General features: G+C 44.6%; 1 protein-coding gene across 4 annotated transcripts in view; it reads left to right on the forward strand.

Annotated features, from left to right (window-relative positions):
- The window catches only part of LOC147465710 (uncharacterized), a 74,070-nt gene that overhangs the window by 35,247 nt on the left and 20,612 nt on the right, over nucleotides 1-18,211 (forward strand). For all 4 annotated transcript variants that reach the window (XM_086521538.1, XM_086521539.1, XM_086521536.1 and 1 more), the window contains one exon: nucleotides 7,730-7,794. In XM_086521538.1, coding sequence (XP_086377664.1) covers nucleotides 7,730-7,794 — 65 coding nt within the window. The remainder of the gene's footprint in view (nucleotides 1-7,729; nucleotides 7,795-18,211) is intronic.

An 18,211-nucleotide genomic window follows, 5' to 3' on the forward strand; every position in this document is an offset into this window, starting at 1 on the left:
CTTTTTCTGTCGTTCTTGAGACTTCTGCAAAGTCTCACGAACCTTGGCAAAAGCCGTATCCAAATCTCGCGAATATTCATCCGCTTCAAATATCTAATCTTTCGTGCTCAGGAAGTATGGAACCTTCGCAGCACTTTCAACAATCTCAAATGGCGTCTTCCTCGTCGAAGAGTTCTTTTCCCATTGAGTCTTCTGATCTGAGACACAAGACTTCCATAAATCTAAAACCACTGAATTGGCAATCTCAGATTGCCCGTCAGTCTGCAAGTGGAATGATGACGAGAATTGCAACCGCGTGCCAATGTTCTCCAAATTGCCTTCCAAAACAAACTCATAAATCTAGGGTCTCTGTCGGAGACAATCGTCTCAAACGTGCCATGTAATCGGAAAATCATCGTAATCATTCTGTGTTCTCGGGAGATAAAAAATGAAATGGATTTCAATATTCTCCCAGGGACGGGTGGGTATGGGTAAAGGATGTAACAATTCTTGTGCCTAATGCTTGTCAAACTTGACCCTCTGGCATACTGCGCATAAACTCTTCCACATCCTTTTTGAGTCTCGGCCAAAAGAAGTCTCTCTCTACCCCTTCATGGTGGTAGCAATGCCGCGGTGACCCGTAAAAGGTGGACAGTGGCATTCAGTCATAACCTTTTCCCGCAACGGCTGTGTAACGCACAACATAGTCTTTCTCATCAAGTAGCCTTCTTGAAGGGAGTATCCAGCTACTATCTCCCCATCCCGTATCCGTGTGAAAATATCTGCAAAATCTATATCTGTGGTATACTGATTGACCATATCCTCGAAGCTCCTATGATGTATCGCAGAAATAGCCAGAACAACGGCTTCCGCAACAAAGCATCTGCCACCACATTCTTTTGTCCCTGCACATGGACAATCTAGAAATGAAACTGTGACAAGATGTTTGCCCACTGCATCTGCTTTTCCGAAAGTTGCTTCTGTAGCAAGAAGTAGCGCAAATTCTGATGGTCTGTAAAGACAGTAAAATCCGCTCCGAGTAGGTAATGCCGCTACTGAGTAAGAGCATGGATAACCACCAAAAGCTCTTTCTCATAAATCTGTGCTGTCATCTCCGGCCTAGAGAACAATCGGCTCTCGTAAGCAATGACATGGCCTTCTTGCAGGAAGACTGCACCCAAACTACGACCATAAGCATCACAATAAACTCTAAATGACTTCTTCAAGTCCGACAAAGTCAAATCTGGTCCTGTAGTCAATTTCTCTTTCAATGTCTGAAAGGCAGTCACCTTTGTGGATCCCCATGAGAAAAAGACTCCTTTTTGTATCAAGCAACCTCTGCAAACTTTCGTATGAACTGCCTGTAGTACGAACACATTCTTCAAATCGGACCAATCACGTATAGTCTCTATCTTGGCCTAATCCACTTGCACTCCTGTTGCTGAGACAAAGTGTCCCAAAAAGTATCTGAAGCAGATGATCTCTGTGTTCTGCCTCATTCTTGGAGAAACAATGATATCATAAAAGAAAGTGCCAACAAATAGCCTGTACTCTCGAAAAATCCTGTCCATCGTCCGGTTAAATGTCGTAGGAGATTGGTTAAGCCAAAAGGCATCACCAAAAACTCAAATAACCCAAAAGTCGTCCGAAAGGCCGTCTTGTAGACGTCTCCCGACGCGATTCGGATCTGATTATATCCACTCTTCAAGTCAATCTTGCTAAAGCACGAGGATCCCTGTAACCTGTCGAGTATATCATCGATCCTAGGAATCAGAGATCTGTTCTTGATGGTGATTTTGTTGAGAGCGCTATAATCGATGCACATTCTCTAAGATCCGTCTTTCTTCAAATCCAACAACAGTGGACAGCAATACGGTGAAGGACTATGCTGGGCAAGACCCTTTTCCAAGAGGTCTTTCACTGGGTTCATAATCTTTTCATTCTGTACTCGGCTCACATGGTAAGGTGGCCGGTTCGGTGGCGTGCTTCCAGGTATCAGATCAATGGTATGATCTTCAGGCCCTCTAAAAAGCAATTGGCGTTCTTGGCGTTCTTTTGTTCAGGTCAAAACATATTCAACCTTATTCATCGTTTAGGTCTCTCCCATAAGAATGAGTAAAGAAAACTGAAGTTCATCAAGTACAATCTCTGAGGCCTTTATTTGTCAAAGTCGCTTTCTTGGCCCGATAGTCAACCACTGCGTAGTTCTTGTGGTACCAACGGATCTTGATTAGAATGTCACTCGCGTGCCCTGAACACCCCTGTCATTGCAAACGAAGTTTGCCAATGCTCGGTGTAATGGCAACATCTCATCCAGGTGCCAGTCGAACTACCTCCACCTGTAGTTCGAGTTACGACCATTTGATATTGTGCTAATTCTTTCTATCTTTTGTGGTGCGTATGCCCTATCAACTACCTCATTTTTGTGCTAATTTTTTCGATTTAATGCTTCTTTTAGTGCTAGGCTTCATTATGGCTGAGTCGGCCTTTGTTTCCGGAGTCATGACAGAAACTCAGCACGGTGAACTTTGTGTTGATGTATGCTCATATGTGTGTGTGCGTGTGGTGTGTGTTGTTTTGGGGAGCATATGCTAGTACCTAGTTCTATACCCACTATTGGGCACTGACGACGTTAGTGAGGATGTCGTGGTATTTAGTCAATACTATGCATGATGGAGCTGATGGTTATATTGTCTTGTGGGTGACTACCATGGGTCTATACGTTGCACTTTCCTTCAAGGGTGAATCTGGGCTTATCTTGGATTCATCTAGGTATATACCTCCACCTGTAGTCTGTCGGGCGTAATTCCAAATCGAGCCGCCAATTCCAAGTGAAAAGAAGTTGGCCTTGGCTCCTTCAAAATAGCTTCCCGATCCTTCACTTTGCCCCAAAAGCGACAAAGTTAGTACTTCCATTCATTAGATTCGTTGCAGGTCCCACGCCATGTGGTACCAGTTTTGCTTTTCTATTTGCCTTTTCTGCCATGTTCCTCAGCTGCTCTGGAACGCTGAGGCTTGTCGTCGTCTTTATCATTCTGTTCTTTCTGTGCCTTTTTAGGGCACTTCGCGGAGATATGTCCATGTTCCCCGCATCCAAAGCACTTCCCCTCTCTGATGAAGCGAGCTCTCTCCTCAGGAGTAAGCTTGGGCGTGCATCCTTTTTCTCTGGGTTGCTCTTTTTCTTTCTACTTTCATTCCCAGAAGTCTGTTCGGCTTGCTGTGTCATGTTCTCATCTGTGGGGTAAGTCAGACTGCCAGAGTGAATGGCAAAGCCCCGCTTCGCATGACTCATCAACTCCTGAACAGAAGCTGACTTCTGTTCCAAGCAGTGATCTCGGATCTTTGTAGGTAGACCCAAGGTAAACCGCTCAATCTGTTCTCTGAACGAGATCTTCTTGAATGAAGAGGCGGGTAGAAAAGAGGTCTAGAATCTTTCACAGTAAGCATTGATTGTATCTTTCTTGGTCATCCGAAGATGGTTCCAAGCAGCTCGTATATCTCGTTCATATTCTTGCGTCAAGCAAGAAGAAATAAAAAGCTTTTTGAATTTCAGCCATTTAACTGGCACAGTCTTGTTTTAAAGAAGCGTGGACCACCAAATACAAGCATTCCCCCTAAGGTAAGAGGTAGCTCTCCGAATCTTGGAGTGTTCTGAATAGCTTCCTTTCGCGAAAGCAATCTCAAAGCCTTGGAAGCATCTAAATATCTTGAAAAAGTATTAAACTTGATTGAGTGGTCACCTTCCTTAAACTCTCGGATTTTCTTGCTTTTATCTTCGAGAAAGACATACTCGTTGGCTTTGTAAAAATTCTTCTTGTTCGCATAAAAGTTTCCGTCATCGGAATCTGAACTGTCTGTAGACGAGTCCTCATTAGAACTGTTAGTCTCTGGGCGAGATGTAGTCTTCTTCTTGCCCTTTCCGAAGCTTTGTTTCTTGCTTCGCTTTTTACCTTTTCTGCCTTCGTTGCTCGAATCCGAGGAGCTAGAAGAACTGTCAGAAGAAGAAGAAGAAGAAGAACTAGGTACTCCTTCAAATCGAACACGCTTCTTCTGTTTCTTTGCCTTGTCAAAAGTCGACTGACGACCCAAATATCCCGGGAAGTCAGTGCTTTTCTTCGGCTTTTTGCCGTGCTTTTGGCTTTCTTTTGCGCGTCAAAAAGCTGAGCAATGCGTGCATCAACCACCTCTTGTAATTCCTTTTCTGAATACTGTTTGTGATCAGGAAGTTTCTTGAGAGCGGGTTTCAGTGGTGGTGTAGTGGTTTCCTGCCACTGTTCATGCACTTCCTGAAAAGAAGCCTTGCTCATATATTTTGCCAATTTCGGATCCTCCGCAAAACTGAGCATCATCTCTGTTGCATCGCCGATCAATTGATGACGCTTCATCTCTCTTTACGCCGCCTGAGTAGGCAGAGGCGGGCCATACTCTCTGTCAGAATCTTCGTTGTGATCCCTGTCCGCATCTCCAGATGCAGAGGGAGTCGATTGATCCTTGCGTGAAGCCATAGGTGCCGCAGAAAAAAAATTGGGGATCAGATTTCCCGTAGAAGAGAAATTGGCCGTGCTCTGATACCAGTGTAACAGACTTGGACACTCCAAGTCAAGAATCAATCGCGACAGCTCCAAATAACCACTTCAAAACAATTCACAGATCACAATAGATTTGCACTGGCCTGGCGAAGTTGCGTGCCTAGAGATATTGGCCCCAAAGACTGGCGCCCCTTTCGGTATTTCTTTTTGTATTAATCAGTTATAAGTACAAGAGAGTGGCTTGGGTTTCACTCTCAGACTCTGCGTTCAAATGCTCTGAGAAGTGAAGGCCCAAACCACTTATTTAAATGTTTACAAGGGATGCCAAAAGCAGAGCCCCAAAAGCTTCAAATCAAAAGCAACTGCTCTCTCTCTCTCTCTCTCTCTCTCTCTCTCTCACAGAGAGTCAAAACTTGAAAGCAAAAGCATTCTCTCTCTCTCTCTCTCTCTCTCTCTTTCTCATTGTGTAGAGAAAAAGCAAGATTTGCGTCGCTCCAAACCCAAAAAAAAAATAAAATTTTTTTCCGCCTCCGTGATTTCCTGAAATTAGGGTTTCTGGCAGAAATTAGGGTTTGCAGGAATTTTAGGGTTTTTGGCAGAAATTAGGGTTTTTGCTGTCCGTAGCCACGTCATCACTTTGTGACATCAAGTGTTAATTCCCGTCACAGGTTTCCTTCGCACGTTCTCTTTGTGTGTGTGTTTAAGGTAAAGAATTTCGGGTGAAAGCCAACGCCTGCCACCCCACGGGCCGGTTTCAATCTGTAGACGAGTCCTTTGTAGAACTGTTACTCGCTAGGCGAGATTTAGACTTCTTTGCCTTTTTCTTGCCATTTCCGAATCGTTTTTTCTTGCTTCGCTTTTTGCCTTTGCAGTCTTCTTCGCTCGAGTCAGATGAGCTAGAAGAACTGTCAGAAGAAGAAGAAGAAAAAGAAGTGGGTACTTCTTCAAATCGAACACGCTGCTTCTATTTCTTTGCCTTTTCAAATGTCGATTGATGTCCCAAATAACCCGGGAAGTCAGTGGCTTTCTTCTGCTTTTTGTCGTGCTTTTTAGCTTTGTTTTGTGCGTCAAAAACCTGAGCAATCCGTGCATCAACCACCTCTTCTAGTTCCTTCCCTGAATATTTCTTGTGAACAGAAGGTTTCTTGAGAGCGGGTTTCGGGGGTGGTTGTGGTTTTCTGCCACTGCTCGTGCACTTCCTGAAAAGAAGTCTCGCTCATATATTTTGCAAATGTTGGGTCCTTCGCAAAATTGAGCATCATCTTTCTTGCATCACCGATCAATTGACGACGCTCCATCTCTCGACGCTCCGCTTGAGTAGGCCGAGGCGGGCCATACTCCTTGCCGGAATCTTCGTTGTGATCCCTTGTGGCATCTCCGGATGCAGAGGGAGTCGATTGATCCTTGCGTGAAGCCATAGGTGCCGCGGAAAAAAAATTTGGGATCGGATTTCCCGTAGTAGAGAAATCGGCCGTGCTCCGATACCACTGTAACAGACTTGGACACTCGAAGTCAAGAATCTACCGTGACAACACCAAATAACCACTTGAAAACAGTTCACAGTTCACAATTGATTTACACTGGCCTGGCAGAGTTCCGTGCCTAGAGATATTGGCCCCAAAGACTGGCGCCCCTTTCGTATTTCTTTTTGTATTAATCTGAGTTCAAAGTACAAAAGTGCAGTTGGGTCTCACTCTCAGACTCTGTGTCCAGATGCTTTGAGAAGTGAGAGACCAACTTCACTTATAAAGAGTTACAAAGGACGCCAAAAGCAAAGCCCCAAAAGCTTAAAATCAAAAGCTTGGCAAATAAAGCATAGTGAATCTCTCTCTCTCTCTCTCTCTCTCTCTCTCTCTCTCTCGCTCTCTCTCTCTCTCGCTTAATAATAAAGCAAATAGGCCTTCTCTTTAATAAAGCAAATGCTTCCCTTTCAATTGCATAGAAGAAAAAGCATCGCTGCTGTCCTGCCTTAAACAGCGCTGCAAAAAGCGGGTTTCCGTACAGCTGGCAGAATTTCTGCGTTTTCCAGGGGCTGCCGTACAGCCATTCCACATCAGCATTTCAGCCTGCAGCCGGGAGTCCTCGTCAGCAGGTGTATGTACTGGGCAGCTGTCCTCAAGTTAGGGCAGCCACGTCATCAATTTGTGACAGCTGGCTCCTCCAGGGCGGAGCAGCATCGATGCGTCTTCTTCGCACATGGGCGTGGTTGTCAGTTCTTTTCCATCGGGATCATATTCCCACATCACATGGCATTATGTACCCCCACAGTTGTTCATTTTAGATTCATGGTACAGACCACCGTGATGTTTACATAGCCCACACATTCACACCTCTTTTGTACTTCCTCTGGGTGATCGGCCATTGAGTGTCTGCCAAGGTCTCTTATGTACACAGAATACAGCCCCTTTTGTTGGAGAGAGAGAGAGAGAGAGAGAGAGAGAGAGAGAGAGAGAGAGAGAGAGAGAGAGAGAGAGAGAGAGAGAGAGAGAGAGAGAGAGAGGCCGAATGTGACGTATGAGACAAATCATGCACATGATTTTCACTTCTACTCGCAGGGGAAAAGAAATGAATGATGTGATAATTACACACTAAATATCTCACCCATTAACATGAGTTTGAGTGTCTGAAACTCGTTGATGGGGGCTTTAGCATAGTCATAAACAATCCACTTTCCTGGTTTTGTGGCCTGGGTAAATCTCAACCAATTCTTGTTTCTTAAACTTGAGCTAAGCGGGTATGAACTTGTCCCCAGGCATACTTGGGTACCCTACATTGAGTGGGTTTGTTTCATGACTGAACTTTCTTTCGCAAATTTAAAAATTAAAGCACCACTTGTTTTCCGTTGATTTCATGCATACTTGGCTACCCTACATTGAGCGGGTTTGCTTCATGACTGAATTTTCTTTCGCAAATTCAAAAATCTTAAGCACCACTTGCTTTCCGTTGATTTCAATGCCGTGTTTCCCGATGTCAATGAATGGTATGGCTTGCTTCACCTTGTGTTTGGATTTTTGTACCAATAATGGTAGACAATGCCGGTTAAGTAACATTTTGACAACATAGGATATATGCTTATTTTCTACAATTTCTATCCTTTTTTATTGCTGCTTGCAGTAAAATTAAACACACTTTTTGAACTTAATTTACAGTGATAATGGCCAGCTATAGTTGGTTTTTTATTTTGTATTGGCATTAACTAACATAAATGTTTTCTTCTTTAGGGAACACAAGATAAATTATGGTGTGGCTGGTTGTGGGAAACCTATTATTCTTGTGCATGGATTCGGTATGTGTGTGAACTTAACTTTTGCAAGCATTTTTCTATTTAAACTTATTGAATATGTGATACTTATGTCATCGTGTTATACGAATGATTTTTATATGCTGTTTTAGTCTTCATGTAATTGTTTATGTAATACCTTGTATAAGTAGCATCAAATTAATGTGTTTTGAACAAGTTGAAATCGAAATGGAAATTCCTATATGATGCTTATAGATTTACATTATGGAAAATATGTTTGTATTTGGTTTCGAGTTTGAAATGTAAGTTTGAAACTAAAAGCAATTACAAGTAAACAACATGCGCATTTGAATTGTAGTGCTTTGTGTATGTCTATCTATGAAACTTTGCGTGAATCTATATGCCAAGGTGATTACAACATGCTTGTTGTGCTCCATCTAGTGATGCTTGGGTTGAGAGAGAGAGAGAGAGAGAGAGAGAGAGAGAGAGAGAGAGAGAGAGGGTTGAGAGAGAGAGAGAGAGAGATGAAATGAAATGAAATGTTCTATTAACGTCTTCAAATGGCCAAAATGACCTGAGACCAAAAAGTTCCAACCTAGTGAATCTATTCCTAGTGAATCTACTACAATGTCTGGGCACCAAGAATAAAAAATGTACTGAAAAAAAAAACTATAAAATCTTAACTGTTGAATGTGAGCTAAGCCGCTAGCTGGGATTGTATAGGCTATGAGTAGGGGTGGATGTAGTGAGTGAAGACTGATACAATATCTGAGACAAAAGCTGATACAAGGCTGACATAAAAGCTGATACAAAAATGGGCAAGATGTATAATCCTCATCTAGATCGCAGGATATCCATCATCAGTCGCTGGCATATCTCATCAATCTCCTCCATGGTCAGTAATCTGACTCGGCGTCGTGCATGCCGGGCCAGGGTGATCTGAATCCTCTGACGTAGCCTCCGTCGATGATGTGTAGTTCTTTGTAGTCTTGGGCATCTGGATCTTCCTAGCTCGGTCGCGCCATCAATCAGCGTGCCTTTGATGTGAGGAGCGTGTGAGCTCTACTGTGGTATCTGCTCCTCCGTCTTCTTGGTATCTGCTCTAAAGAAGTCTGTCATCCGTCTTTGAGATTGGCTAGCCTCTCCCCTCATCAGGCTCTCTCTGTGTCGGCGCAGCTCGTGTAAAAACAATCCCAGACATCTCTGGTCCTCATACCTCATGACTCTAGAAAGTGGTCCAAAACCATCTCTGAGTAGACAATGAAAGCGACCTCGTATCTCATAATATACTGGGTAGTGGCATATGTAGCGCACATTGATAGAAGTTTGAAAAATTCAAAAACAAGTCATTGCTTTTGTGCCTTTCTCGTCTCAAACATCTTAAGCATATCATATCTTATAATCTTGTGTCCAAATGTGTTTCTTTTCTGTTTTTTTTCTTAACCTTAGAGCTGATATGATGCAAAGCAAAGAAGAAATCCAATTTCCTAGTAACCTTAAAGTGGATATGATGCAAAGCAAAGAAGAAATCCAATGTCCTACTGCTTATTCTAAAGCCAATGTGAATGTGACCAAGTCTCACAGATTGAAGAAAGTGAGATCTTAGAGCAAGAAAAGATAAATTTTCATGTAGAAGAAAACAAAAGTTCTAATTTAAATGTTATCCTTCTCAGAGTTAGGTAGATGTGCGTATCTGGCCAACAACACTTGTATCGTGGGTGTCCATGTATCTGGGCCTCCTCACAAAACCCATCGTCAGTGAGCTGGAGAAGATGCTCTCTATAAAAAGCCATCTTCGTGTCCAATTCCTGTGCCGACTGTTTCCAAGTCCTAGTATCAAGGCGAATCAGGTCATGGCGGATGAGCCTGGTGATCTCAGATTGTGTGAGGGTCAAAGAGGGTGCATCCAATGAGTACTGAAAGGGGGGCAATCTATCCATGCTGAATCCATGTAACTGAAACCATGATGTCATCTCCCCATACCAACATGCTGTATCTCCCTGCATAGCTAGCTATCTAGAGGACTCAACTGCTAGGAGAAATGAAATGAAATGAAATGTTATGTTATATTAACGTCTTCAAAAGGCTATAGTGACCTATGAGACCAGAAAGTTACAAGGTGGTGGATCTGATACAAAGTCAGAGTAACAAAATAACCTAATCAACAGTACAAAACAAAGATATATATTATGGGATTCTAGATAGGTCGATGTGAGCTAAGCCGAAAAACTAAGCAAAAATGGGTGGCTAGTTGGGATAGCTGAATCACAAAAGATCTAGCATCGGTCGTTGGCGAATCTCATCAATTTCCTCCATGGTTAGTAGTCTGACCGAGCGTCGTGCATGCCTGGCCAGCGTGCTCTGAATCTTTTGACGTAGCCTCCGTTGATGCTGTGTAGTCCTGCGCAGTCGTGGGCGCCTGGATTACCCCAGTTCTATCGCTCGGTCAATCAATGTGCCTCTGGTGTGACGTGGGAGGGAGCTCTGTTGTGGGAGTGGCTCTTGCGGCTCTCCCGTGTCTGCTTTGAAGAAGTTTGTAATCCGTCTTTGAGACTGGTTAGCCTCGCCATTCATCAGGCTCTCTCTGTGTCTGCGCAGCTCAAGCAAGAACAAACCCAGGCATCTTTGATCTTCGTATCCCATTACTCTTGAGAGTGGTCCAAAACCCTCTCTGAACAAGCAGTGGAAGCGGCCTCGTATCTCGTAGTAGACGGGGCAGCGGCATGTATAATGCAGCTCTGTCTCAGGTTCCATGTCGCACAAGGGGCATGTCCTGGCCTCTGCTGGTACTCCGCTATATCTCCCGGTTTCAATCCGCAGCTGGTGAGACGATGTGCGTAACTGGCCAATAGCACACCGTATCCCATGAGACAGGTGGGTATCCATGTATCTGGGTCTCATCACAAAACCATCTTCCGTAAGCTGGAGAAGGTGGTCTCTGTAGAAAGCCATCTTCGTGCCCAGTTCTTGTGCTGGTTGTATCCATGTCCTTCTGGTGTCTAGCTGGGTCAGGTCTTGGCGGATGAGCTTGGTGATCTCCGACTGTGTAAGAATGAGAGATGGTGCATCCAATGAGTACTCGAATGGTGACAGCCTGTCTATGCTGAACCCATGCGCCTGAAACCATGATGTCATCTCCCCATACCAGCATGTTGTATCTCCTTGTATGGCTAACTGTCGGGAGGACTCAAGTGCTATGCGAGCATATCTGTCTCTGGGAAGTTCCCATGTGCGGTTTATGAAGGAGACTGATCTGGTGAGCGCCTTTACCACTAGTGGGGGGGCCGCCAGCTCTGCTCGGATAATGGCCCGTGGTACTGATGCCTTGGCTCTAATGAGCCGCGAGGTCATAGAGACGAGAGGCTTCTCCATGTTCCCCCATCCGTCTGTGCAACCTGGCCTCCCGTGGTGATCGAATGAAGGTCCCCATATCTCAGCCCCATAGAGCAATGCTGAGGTCACGAAGGTGTCAAGGAGCCAGAGCTTCGTCCGAGGTTCCTGAAACTGAACCTGCGAACACATCCTCTCCAATCTACCCAATGCTGCGTGGGCTCTAGTCAGTCTGGTCTCTACTACTCTTCTGAGTGAGAATGTGGGTCCAGTAAAAACCACTCCAAGGTAAGTGTAAGCGTCTGTGTACTCCCCAGTCTCCTGGCCGTATGTGAATGTAGGTGCTGATCTCCTGATCCACTGTGGGGTGGTATTAAACACCATAACCTTGGTTTACCAAGGTTGACAGACAAACCACTTTCGTGGGCAAACGTATGCAAAGCATCCAATTGGCGTTGCATTCCCTCTGGGGATTCGGAGATCAACACAATATCGTCCGAAGATAACAAAAGTGGATATGCTCATGAAAGAGCCGCCACGCCTCACGCGAGTCTTGACTCATGAATAGCTGATATAGATCCTGCTCGAGTCGAGCCAAAAAAGCCCTCTTCTTCCGCAACACCAGGCCTCAAAAGTCCATCTTTGACTGTCTGTGAGTGACGTTCCCCAACAACACCTCCCTCTGAAGTCTGGCTCTAGTCTGGCGGCACTCCTCATCGTACCAGTTGTTCTAAGGCATGCTCCCAGATCGGCGGCTCTGCACAGGCTGGGTGTGTGGGTATGCTTTTGCTGTTGCTGCCTCATGTAATGTCTGTGTCAGTATAGTAGTTAGCTCCTCCAGAGGTCGCCCCGGCTCCTCAGTGCATAGGCGTTTGTAGATTCCGTCCATGTATACAGAGTCCGTCTCCCTTGTGAATGTGTAGCGAGTAGGGGCTGCTACTCGTGGCCTGTGTGCTACACTGAATTGGAAAGAGATGGTCATTGACACCAGAGCATGATCCATTGCCACCACGACTGGTCTGGGCCCAACTGTGAGATCCTGGATACTAGAGATGAGATTCGGTTGTGCCATGACATAGTCCAGCGTGCTGGCTCCATGTCTGTGTGGGAAGCATGTAAAACCTCCCGCAGCAGGAAATCTCTGTAGGCCGTTCAAGATGGCCAATCCATGTGCAGTGTCCATGTCTATCAGGTGTCGCCCATACTCAGTATATTCCATATCGTGTGATAGTCTGGAAAGGTCCGTATCTGCCACATCTATCTCTCTTAGCATCTCCTCTGAAGTATCATAAAACACTGCCTGGTGATGGGCAGTCCTAGCATTGAAGTCCCCGAGGATGATAATGTCACCGTCCCTAGAGAACTCCCATATGTCATCATCCAAAATAGAGAAAGGGGATTGTCCCCTACGTGGTGCATAAACTGATGTACTCGGGGGAAAGTAACAAATAGCTAGATAGAGGTATCTGCCTGTCTCTGCTTTCAGTCTCACCCACATGTACCTGGCCTGCTCGTCCCTGCGGGCTATATGTATCAGTGGCTGCAGATCCTCTCTAAATAACACTGCCACTCCTCCCGAGCCCCGCCCTTTGTGCTTTGAGCGTGTCTCCTTTCTATATGCTTTCTTCCACCTATATCCACTGATGTGAGGCATGGATTGCCCCGGGGCCTAGTGTGTCTCAGAGTAGAAGATGATGTCTCTTCCAGTAAAGCTATCCTCAAAAGCACCCACATCAAGACGCATAGATCCATTGCAATTCCAGGCAGCTACTTTGAGTGTGGTCCCATAAGTCTCGCACCGTCATGTGGAGCGTCGCTCCAGTATTACTACGGTTCCGTCTCGGTAAAAAGCGATCTTGCCTTTTCCCCTTGCCGCTCTAATCTCCGGCATTACTTTTTGCATATGAGCGATCTGCGAGAGGGTGAGATCGTCCCCGAGAAAGATGCCAGTCTCCTTAAGAGTTGGTCTTTTCTTCAAGAATGACTTCTTTGCTTCCATGGAGGGAAAACGGAGGATGAGTGCTCTTTCTTTTGAGGTTTCTCCACTGCCTCCATTTTTCTTTATGTTGCCCACTCTCCATGCCCTCGTGTGTGTCGGCTCATGAATCCCCATCAGGGTTGTGAGTTCTTTTACTTCTTCGTCCACATTGCCTTTGTCTTTAAGATGGCAAATTCTCACATGTAAAGCGCGCACCCTTCTCCTCTGCTCCTCCTCTAGTGTCTGGTTAATGATGTTGTTGGGTGTGGACGTGGGCGTTATCTCCTTGTCTTTTCCTTTCTTGGCCACCTTGATCCATTTCTCGGCTTCGTCCGCCTTCTGTTGGGTTTTGGTAAGAACATCCACCCAAGAAGTCGTCATTTCTTTGTGCTGTTCTTCTCCCTCTTTTATGGCCCGTACTTGTTCCTTGATCGTGTTGATTTCTTCAATTACTGAGGGTTGCAGTTCGTCCTCTTCGAGTGTGTTTCTTGATCGGGCTTCGGCGAGTTCTTTCTTGAGTGACGCGATCTCTTCCTCTTGGGTCGTCACTCGGTCTTCCAATGTGCTTATCTTGCTCTCTTGGATGAGCACACGTCCTTCGAGGATGTTTATTGTGCCCCAGAGATTGCGGTTCAACTTGGTGATGGTCTCCGTCATTTCTTCTTTGCATTGTCGAATGGCATCCTCTAGGGGGTCGGCTTTATTGTTTGTCTTCCTCATGCTTGAGTGGTAGAGCCTAGGTGGTACGGCGCGGGGGTGAAGACGTTAGTTACCAGAGAGAGGGAGGGGGGGGGTGGGAATAAGTATGGTAGATATACGGCCTGGGGGTGAAAACGGTAGTTACGAGCGAGAGAGAGAGGGGGTAGTTACGAGAGAGAGAGAGAGAGAGAGAGAGAGAGAGAGAGAGAGAGAGAGAGAGAGAGAGAGAGAGAGAGAGAGAGAGAGAGAGAGAGAGAGTACACAGAGCAGCCCACTTGTATGTGTTTTTGGTTACATTCAGGTCTCTCCCATGCCTATCTACAACAGTTCTGGTCAACCATCTGGGATTTACATGTGGCTCGTCGTATTTCTTTTTTCATGTGGATGATTGCACATGCAGGACTTCCAATTGGGACTTGGCTAGCTTCTATGGGTCATGATCCGTTATGTACTCGCTGTCCTTTGCGACTCCTTGAGTCACCTACACACTGTCTTTGGTCATGCTCGTCTTCTCATGTAGTGTGGCTAGCAGTTTGCTCTTTACTTGGCAGAGCTGGTGTTCAACATGGATTTCTCACTTGGGGATCTGTCTCCCGGTTGATGCCGATGCCCGGACCGCATCTTTTCTAGGAGGGCTCAGACACAGATCCAGCTCTTATGCTTACCTCAACAGGTTATCGGCGAGGGACTTTGGCTATGTTACCACAGATTGCTTGGCAGGGGGATCCTTAGACGCGTGATGAAATCTTCTCTGTTATCACTAGCATTGCACTACGGAATGTTTGGAGAGCTCGTTGTCTTCACATTCTCAGTGCGGCTCCACAGCTCCTTCCGGATACCCTCACTGCCATTTGGCTGGACATCATTCACACCCTCATTTGCCAGTGGGATTCTTCCTCAGGTACATCTAGAGCAGCCGAGGCTCGTCGATTTGACTTCCTTCGGCGTTGGGCTTGATCTCCACTCTTCTTCACACTTACAGGTGGACAGATTACATGGCATTATGCACCTCCTCAGTGGTTTCTCCTCCACTCATCATATAGACCAGCATGAGAGTTGTCACTATAGTGGCTATCACCCTTACATTTAGCTTATACTTCACGTGATAGGCCATTTTTGGCATCCTCTGGGGATTATATTGTACTCAGTAATATACAGCCCTGATTTTTCCAGAGAGAGAGAGAGAGAGAGAGAGAGAGAGAGAGAGAGAGAGAGAGAGAGAGAGAGAGAGAGAGAGAGATGAAATGTTATATTAACGTCTTCTTAAGGCTATATTGACCTATAAGACCAAAGAGTTACATCATGGTGAATCTGATACAAGGACTGGATAAAAAGAAAGAAAGAAACTAACTAAACAGAAACACTACTAGGACTGTAAAAAGTGGGTATCAAGAGCCGGGGAGGTACATATACAAAAAGTAGGCGTGTATCTCAAAGAATAGATATAAAATGGTGCAAGAGCCGGAGAGATACATATACAAAAAGTAGGTGTGTATCTAAGAGAACATATATAAAATGGTATCTCGGAGAATAGATATAAAATGGTGGATATGTGTATCAAAATCCGGAGGTGGCTTGCATTGGTGGCTGCATGATCGTGTCGATGTCTTCCATGGTGTGAGTTTACACAGGGCGTCTTTGTGAAGTATCCTATAGTTGGGCACACACACTTATGGGCGTGGTGAGATAAAGTTCCCTTTGGCACTTGGATCGAAGAAAATAAGTGCCGTTTGGTCTCTGACTTTACCCCATGCTCCGCATAACTCACTGACATCTGTGCTTGGCGTGTCACCGACCATGTCTGGTACTAAAGCTGCCGTGGGTTTGGGCTTCTTTTCTTTCTTGTCCTCTTTATCATTTGAGTCAAGTGGTCTTTTCCTTTGTGGACAATCTGTAGCAAAGTGACCAGGCTGCTCGCATATAATGCATTTATTCTCAGCCATCAAGACCTTTTCCTCGAGCGACTACGCACTAAAGGCTTCCTTTTCTATTTCTTTGCCTGCGCTCCAGAAGTCCCGGCTGAGTCCTTATCCTTGTTGACCTTTTCCAACCCCTGTGACACTTCTGGAGCCGTTTTCACACAGGGCTTCTTTGCGGGTTTTTTTTTTTTTTTGGCTGCCCCCCTTTCATGTTGCCCGGAAACCCACTGTCCTCTCCCTTCAACAATGCAAGACCAATGTTGGCAACTTACATAAGCTGAGTGAGGGTAGCCACTCTGTTCTTTGTAGAGTAATCTCGAAGGCCTTTAGGTAGCCCACAACAATAATTCTCAATCTGTGCAAATGGAAGACCTACTTGGTCGTGGGTTGATTAAAATTTAAGCCTAGTAGCTTGCTCTTTTGTTCTCTAGTTCTTCTTATTCAGCAAAAGGATGGCACCTCCAGAATGTGCATCGACTATTGGGCACTCAACCAAATAACTTTGAAGAACAGGTTTCCCATTCCACGAATTGATGACATTTTGGATTGCCTTGGTGATGCAAAGATTTTTAACAGGTTTGATCTAAAGAGTGGCTATCACCATATAAGGGTGATTCCACAAGACACCCACAAGGCTGCTTTCTATACTTCTTTTGGCTTATATGAACCGTTGGTAATTCCTTTTGGATGAACTAATACACAGACAACTTTCAATCACATGATGGAGCGTATCTTTAGAGGTCACTGCCAATATGTTGGCACTTTCTTTGATGATACTCTTGTGTGTAGCAAGAATGAAGAGGAGCATCGTGAAAATCTGGAAACTGTTTTACAACTTCTTCATGAGAAGCAGCTTCTCATTAATGGGCTTCTCATTAATGGTAAGAAAAGCGAGTTTTTCATGCATAAGATAAATTATCTTGGGCATGTGATCTCTTCAGAAGGTATTCGAATGGATCCAGAAAAGATCAAAATAATTCAAGAATGGCTAGATCTTTGTGATGCACATCAAGTGTGATCTTTTCTTGGGTTATGATCTTACTATTGCCGCTTCATCAAGCATTTTGTCCATATTGCTTCTCCTCTACATGACCTAACCAAGAAGAATAGCACTTTTCTAAGGAAGGAGAAAGAGAAGGCAGGTTTTAAAACGTTGAAAGTCGCACTCACTTCAGACCCAGTTCTCATCATCCCCGACTTGGCAAAACCATTCATGGTTGAAGTAGATGCTTGTGGCAATTGCATTGGTACTGTGCTCAATCAAGAAGGCCATGCGGTAGCTTTTGAAAGCCGACGCCTAAATGATACAGAGAAGGTATGATATTTTTGGAAAAGAGCTCTTAGCTATTGTTCATGCTTTGAAGATATGGAAACATAATCTCTTAGGCAATGAATTCCTTGTAAGAACTGATCATCAAAGCTTGAAGTATTTCCAAACTCAAAAGCACTTACAGAAAAGTATGCAAAGCGGATAAACTTTTTGTCAATGTTTCATTTTCAAATCTTATGTACTCTTGGCAAGCATAATGTCACTCTCAAGAGTCTCTCCAATTTTAACCATTAGAGTGACTCATTATGAAGACTTCCAAGGTATGAAAAATACCTCTGAAAGGGATGCTAATTTTTAAACAATACGGTTAAAGCTGCACGAAGGAGAATCTCATCCAAATTACTGCATCAAAGATGGATACCTCATGATGGATGATCGCCTTTGTGTAACTATTCCTCTTCGTCAAAAGGTATTGAAAGAGAGTCCTGAACATTCTTATGCAGGACATAGAGGAAGTATAGCCACTCTAAGCGCCTTAGAGTGTTTCTTCTATTGGCCAACATTATGAAGGGACACATGCAACTACATTGACGAATGCTTGGTATGTTAAGAATCGAAGTTTGATAGATGGAAGACTCCTGGATTGCTGCAACCTTTGCTTGTTCCGGACGGTTCTTGGGAGTCTATTTATAGGAATTTCAAGGACACCACCAGGGAACGATATGATTTGGGTCATCATTGACAGGTTCAGTAAGCAAATACATTTTGTTTCTTGCCACAAAACATTGAAGTCTTCACAAGTTGCACGACTCTTTATACAACATACCTTTAGGTTGCATGGCATGTCTTCAACAATCATTTTTGATAGGAACTCCAAGTTCACAAATAATTTTTGGCGTGCTTTATTTGAGAATTTGGGAACAACTTTAAAATTTCTCCTCATCATTTTATCCACAAACAAATGGGCAAATTTAAGTCATGAACCTCACTTTACTTGATATGTATAATGTTGCTGAATTTTCCTCTATCATCAGCCCAAGAAGCCTCGTTCACTACCATCACTATCTCTCTCTACGTCTACTCTTCCCTCATCCTCAAGAAGCCATCTCTCTCTTTCTCTAGGTTGCTTTTTTTTCAGGCTAGCACCCTTGTATTCATGAAATTTTAGCTTTGATCTGGAATTTCCAAGCTTTTCCCCTCACCACTCTTGTAAGCAAAGAAGACTCTCTCTCTCTCTCTCTCTCTCTCTCTCTCTCTCTCTCTCTC

Source organism: Adiantum capillus-veneris, chromosome 1, assembly GCF_014529385.1.
Source record: "Adiantum capillus-veneris isolate H3 chromosome 1, ASM1452938v2, whole genome shotgun sequence".
Taxonomy (NCBI): Eukaryota; Viridiplantae; Streptophyta; class Polypodiopsida; order Polypodiales; family Pteridaceae; genus Adiantum; species Adiantum capillus-veneris.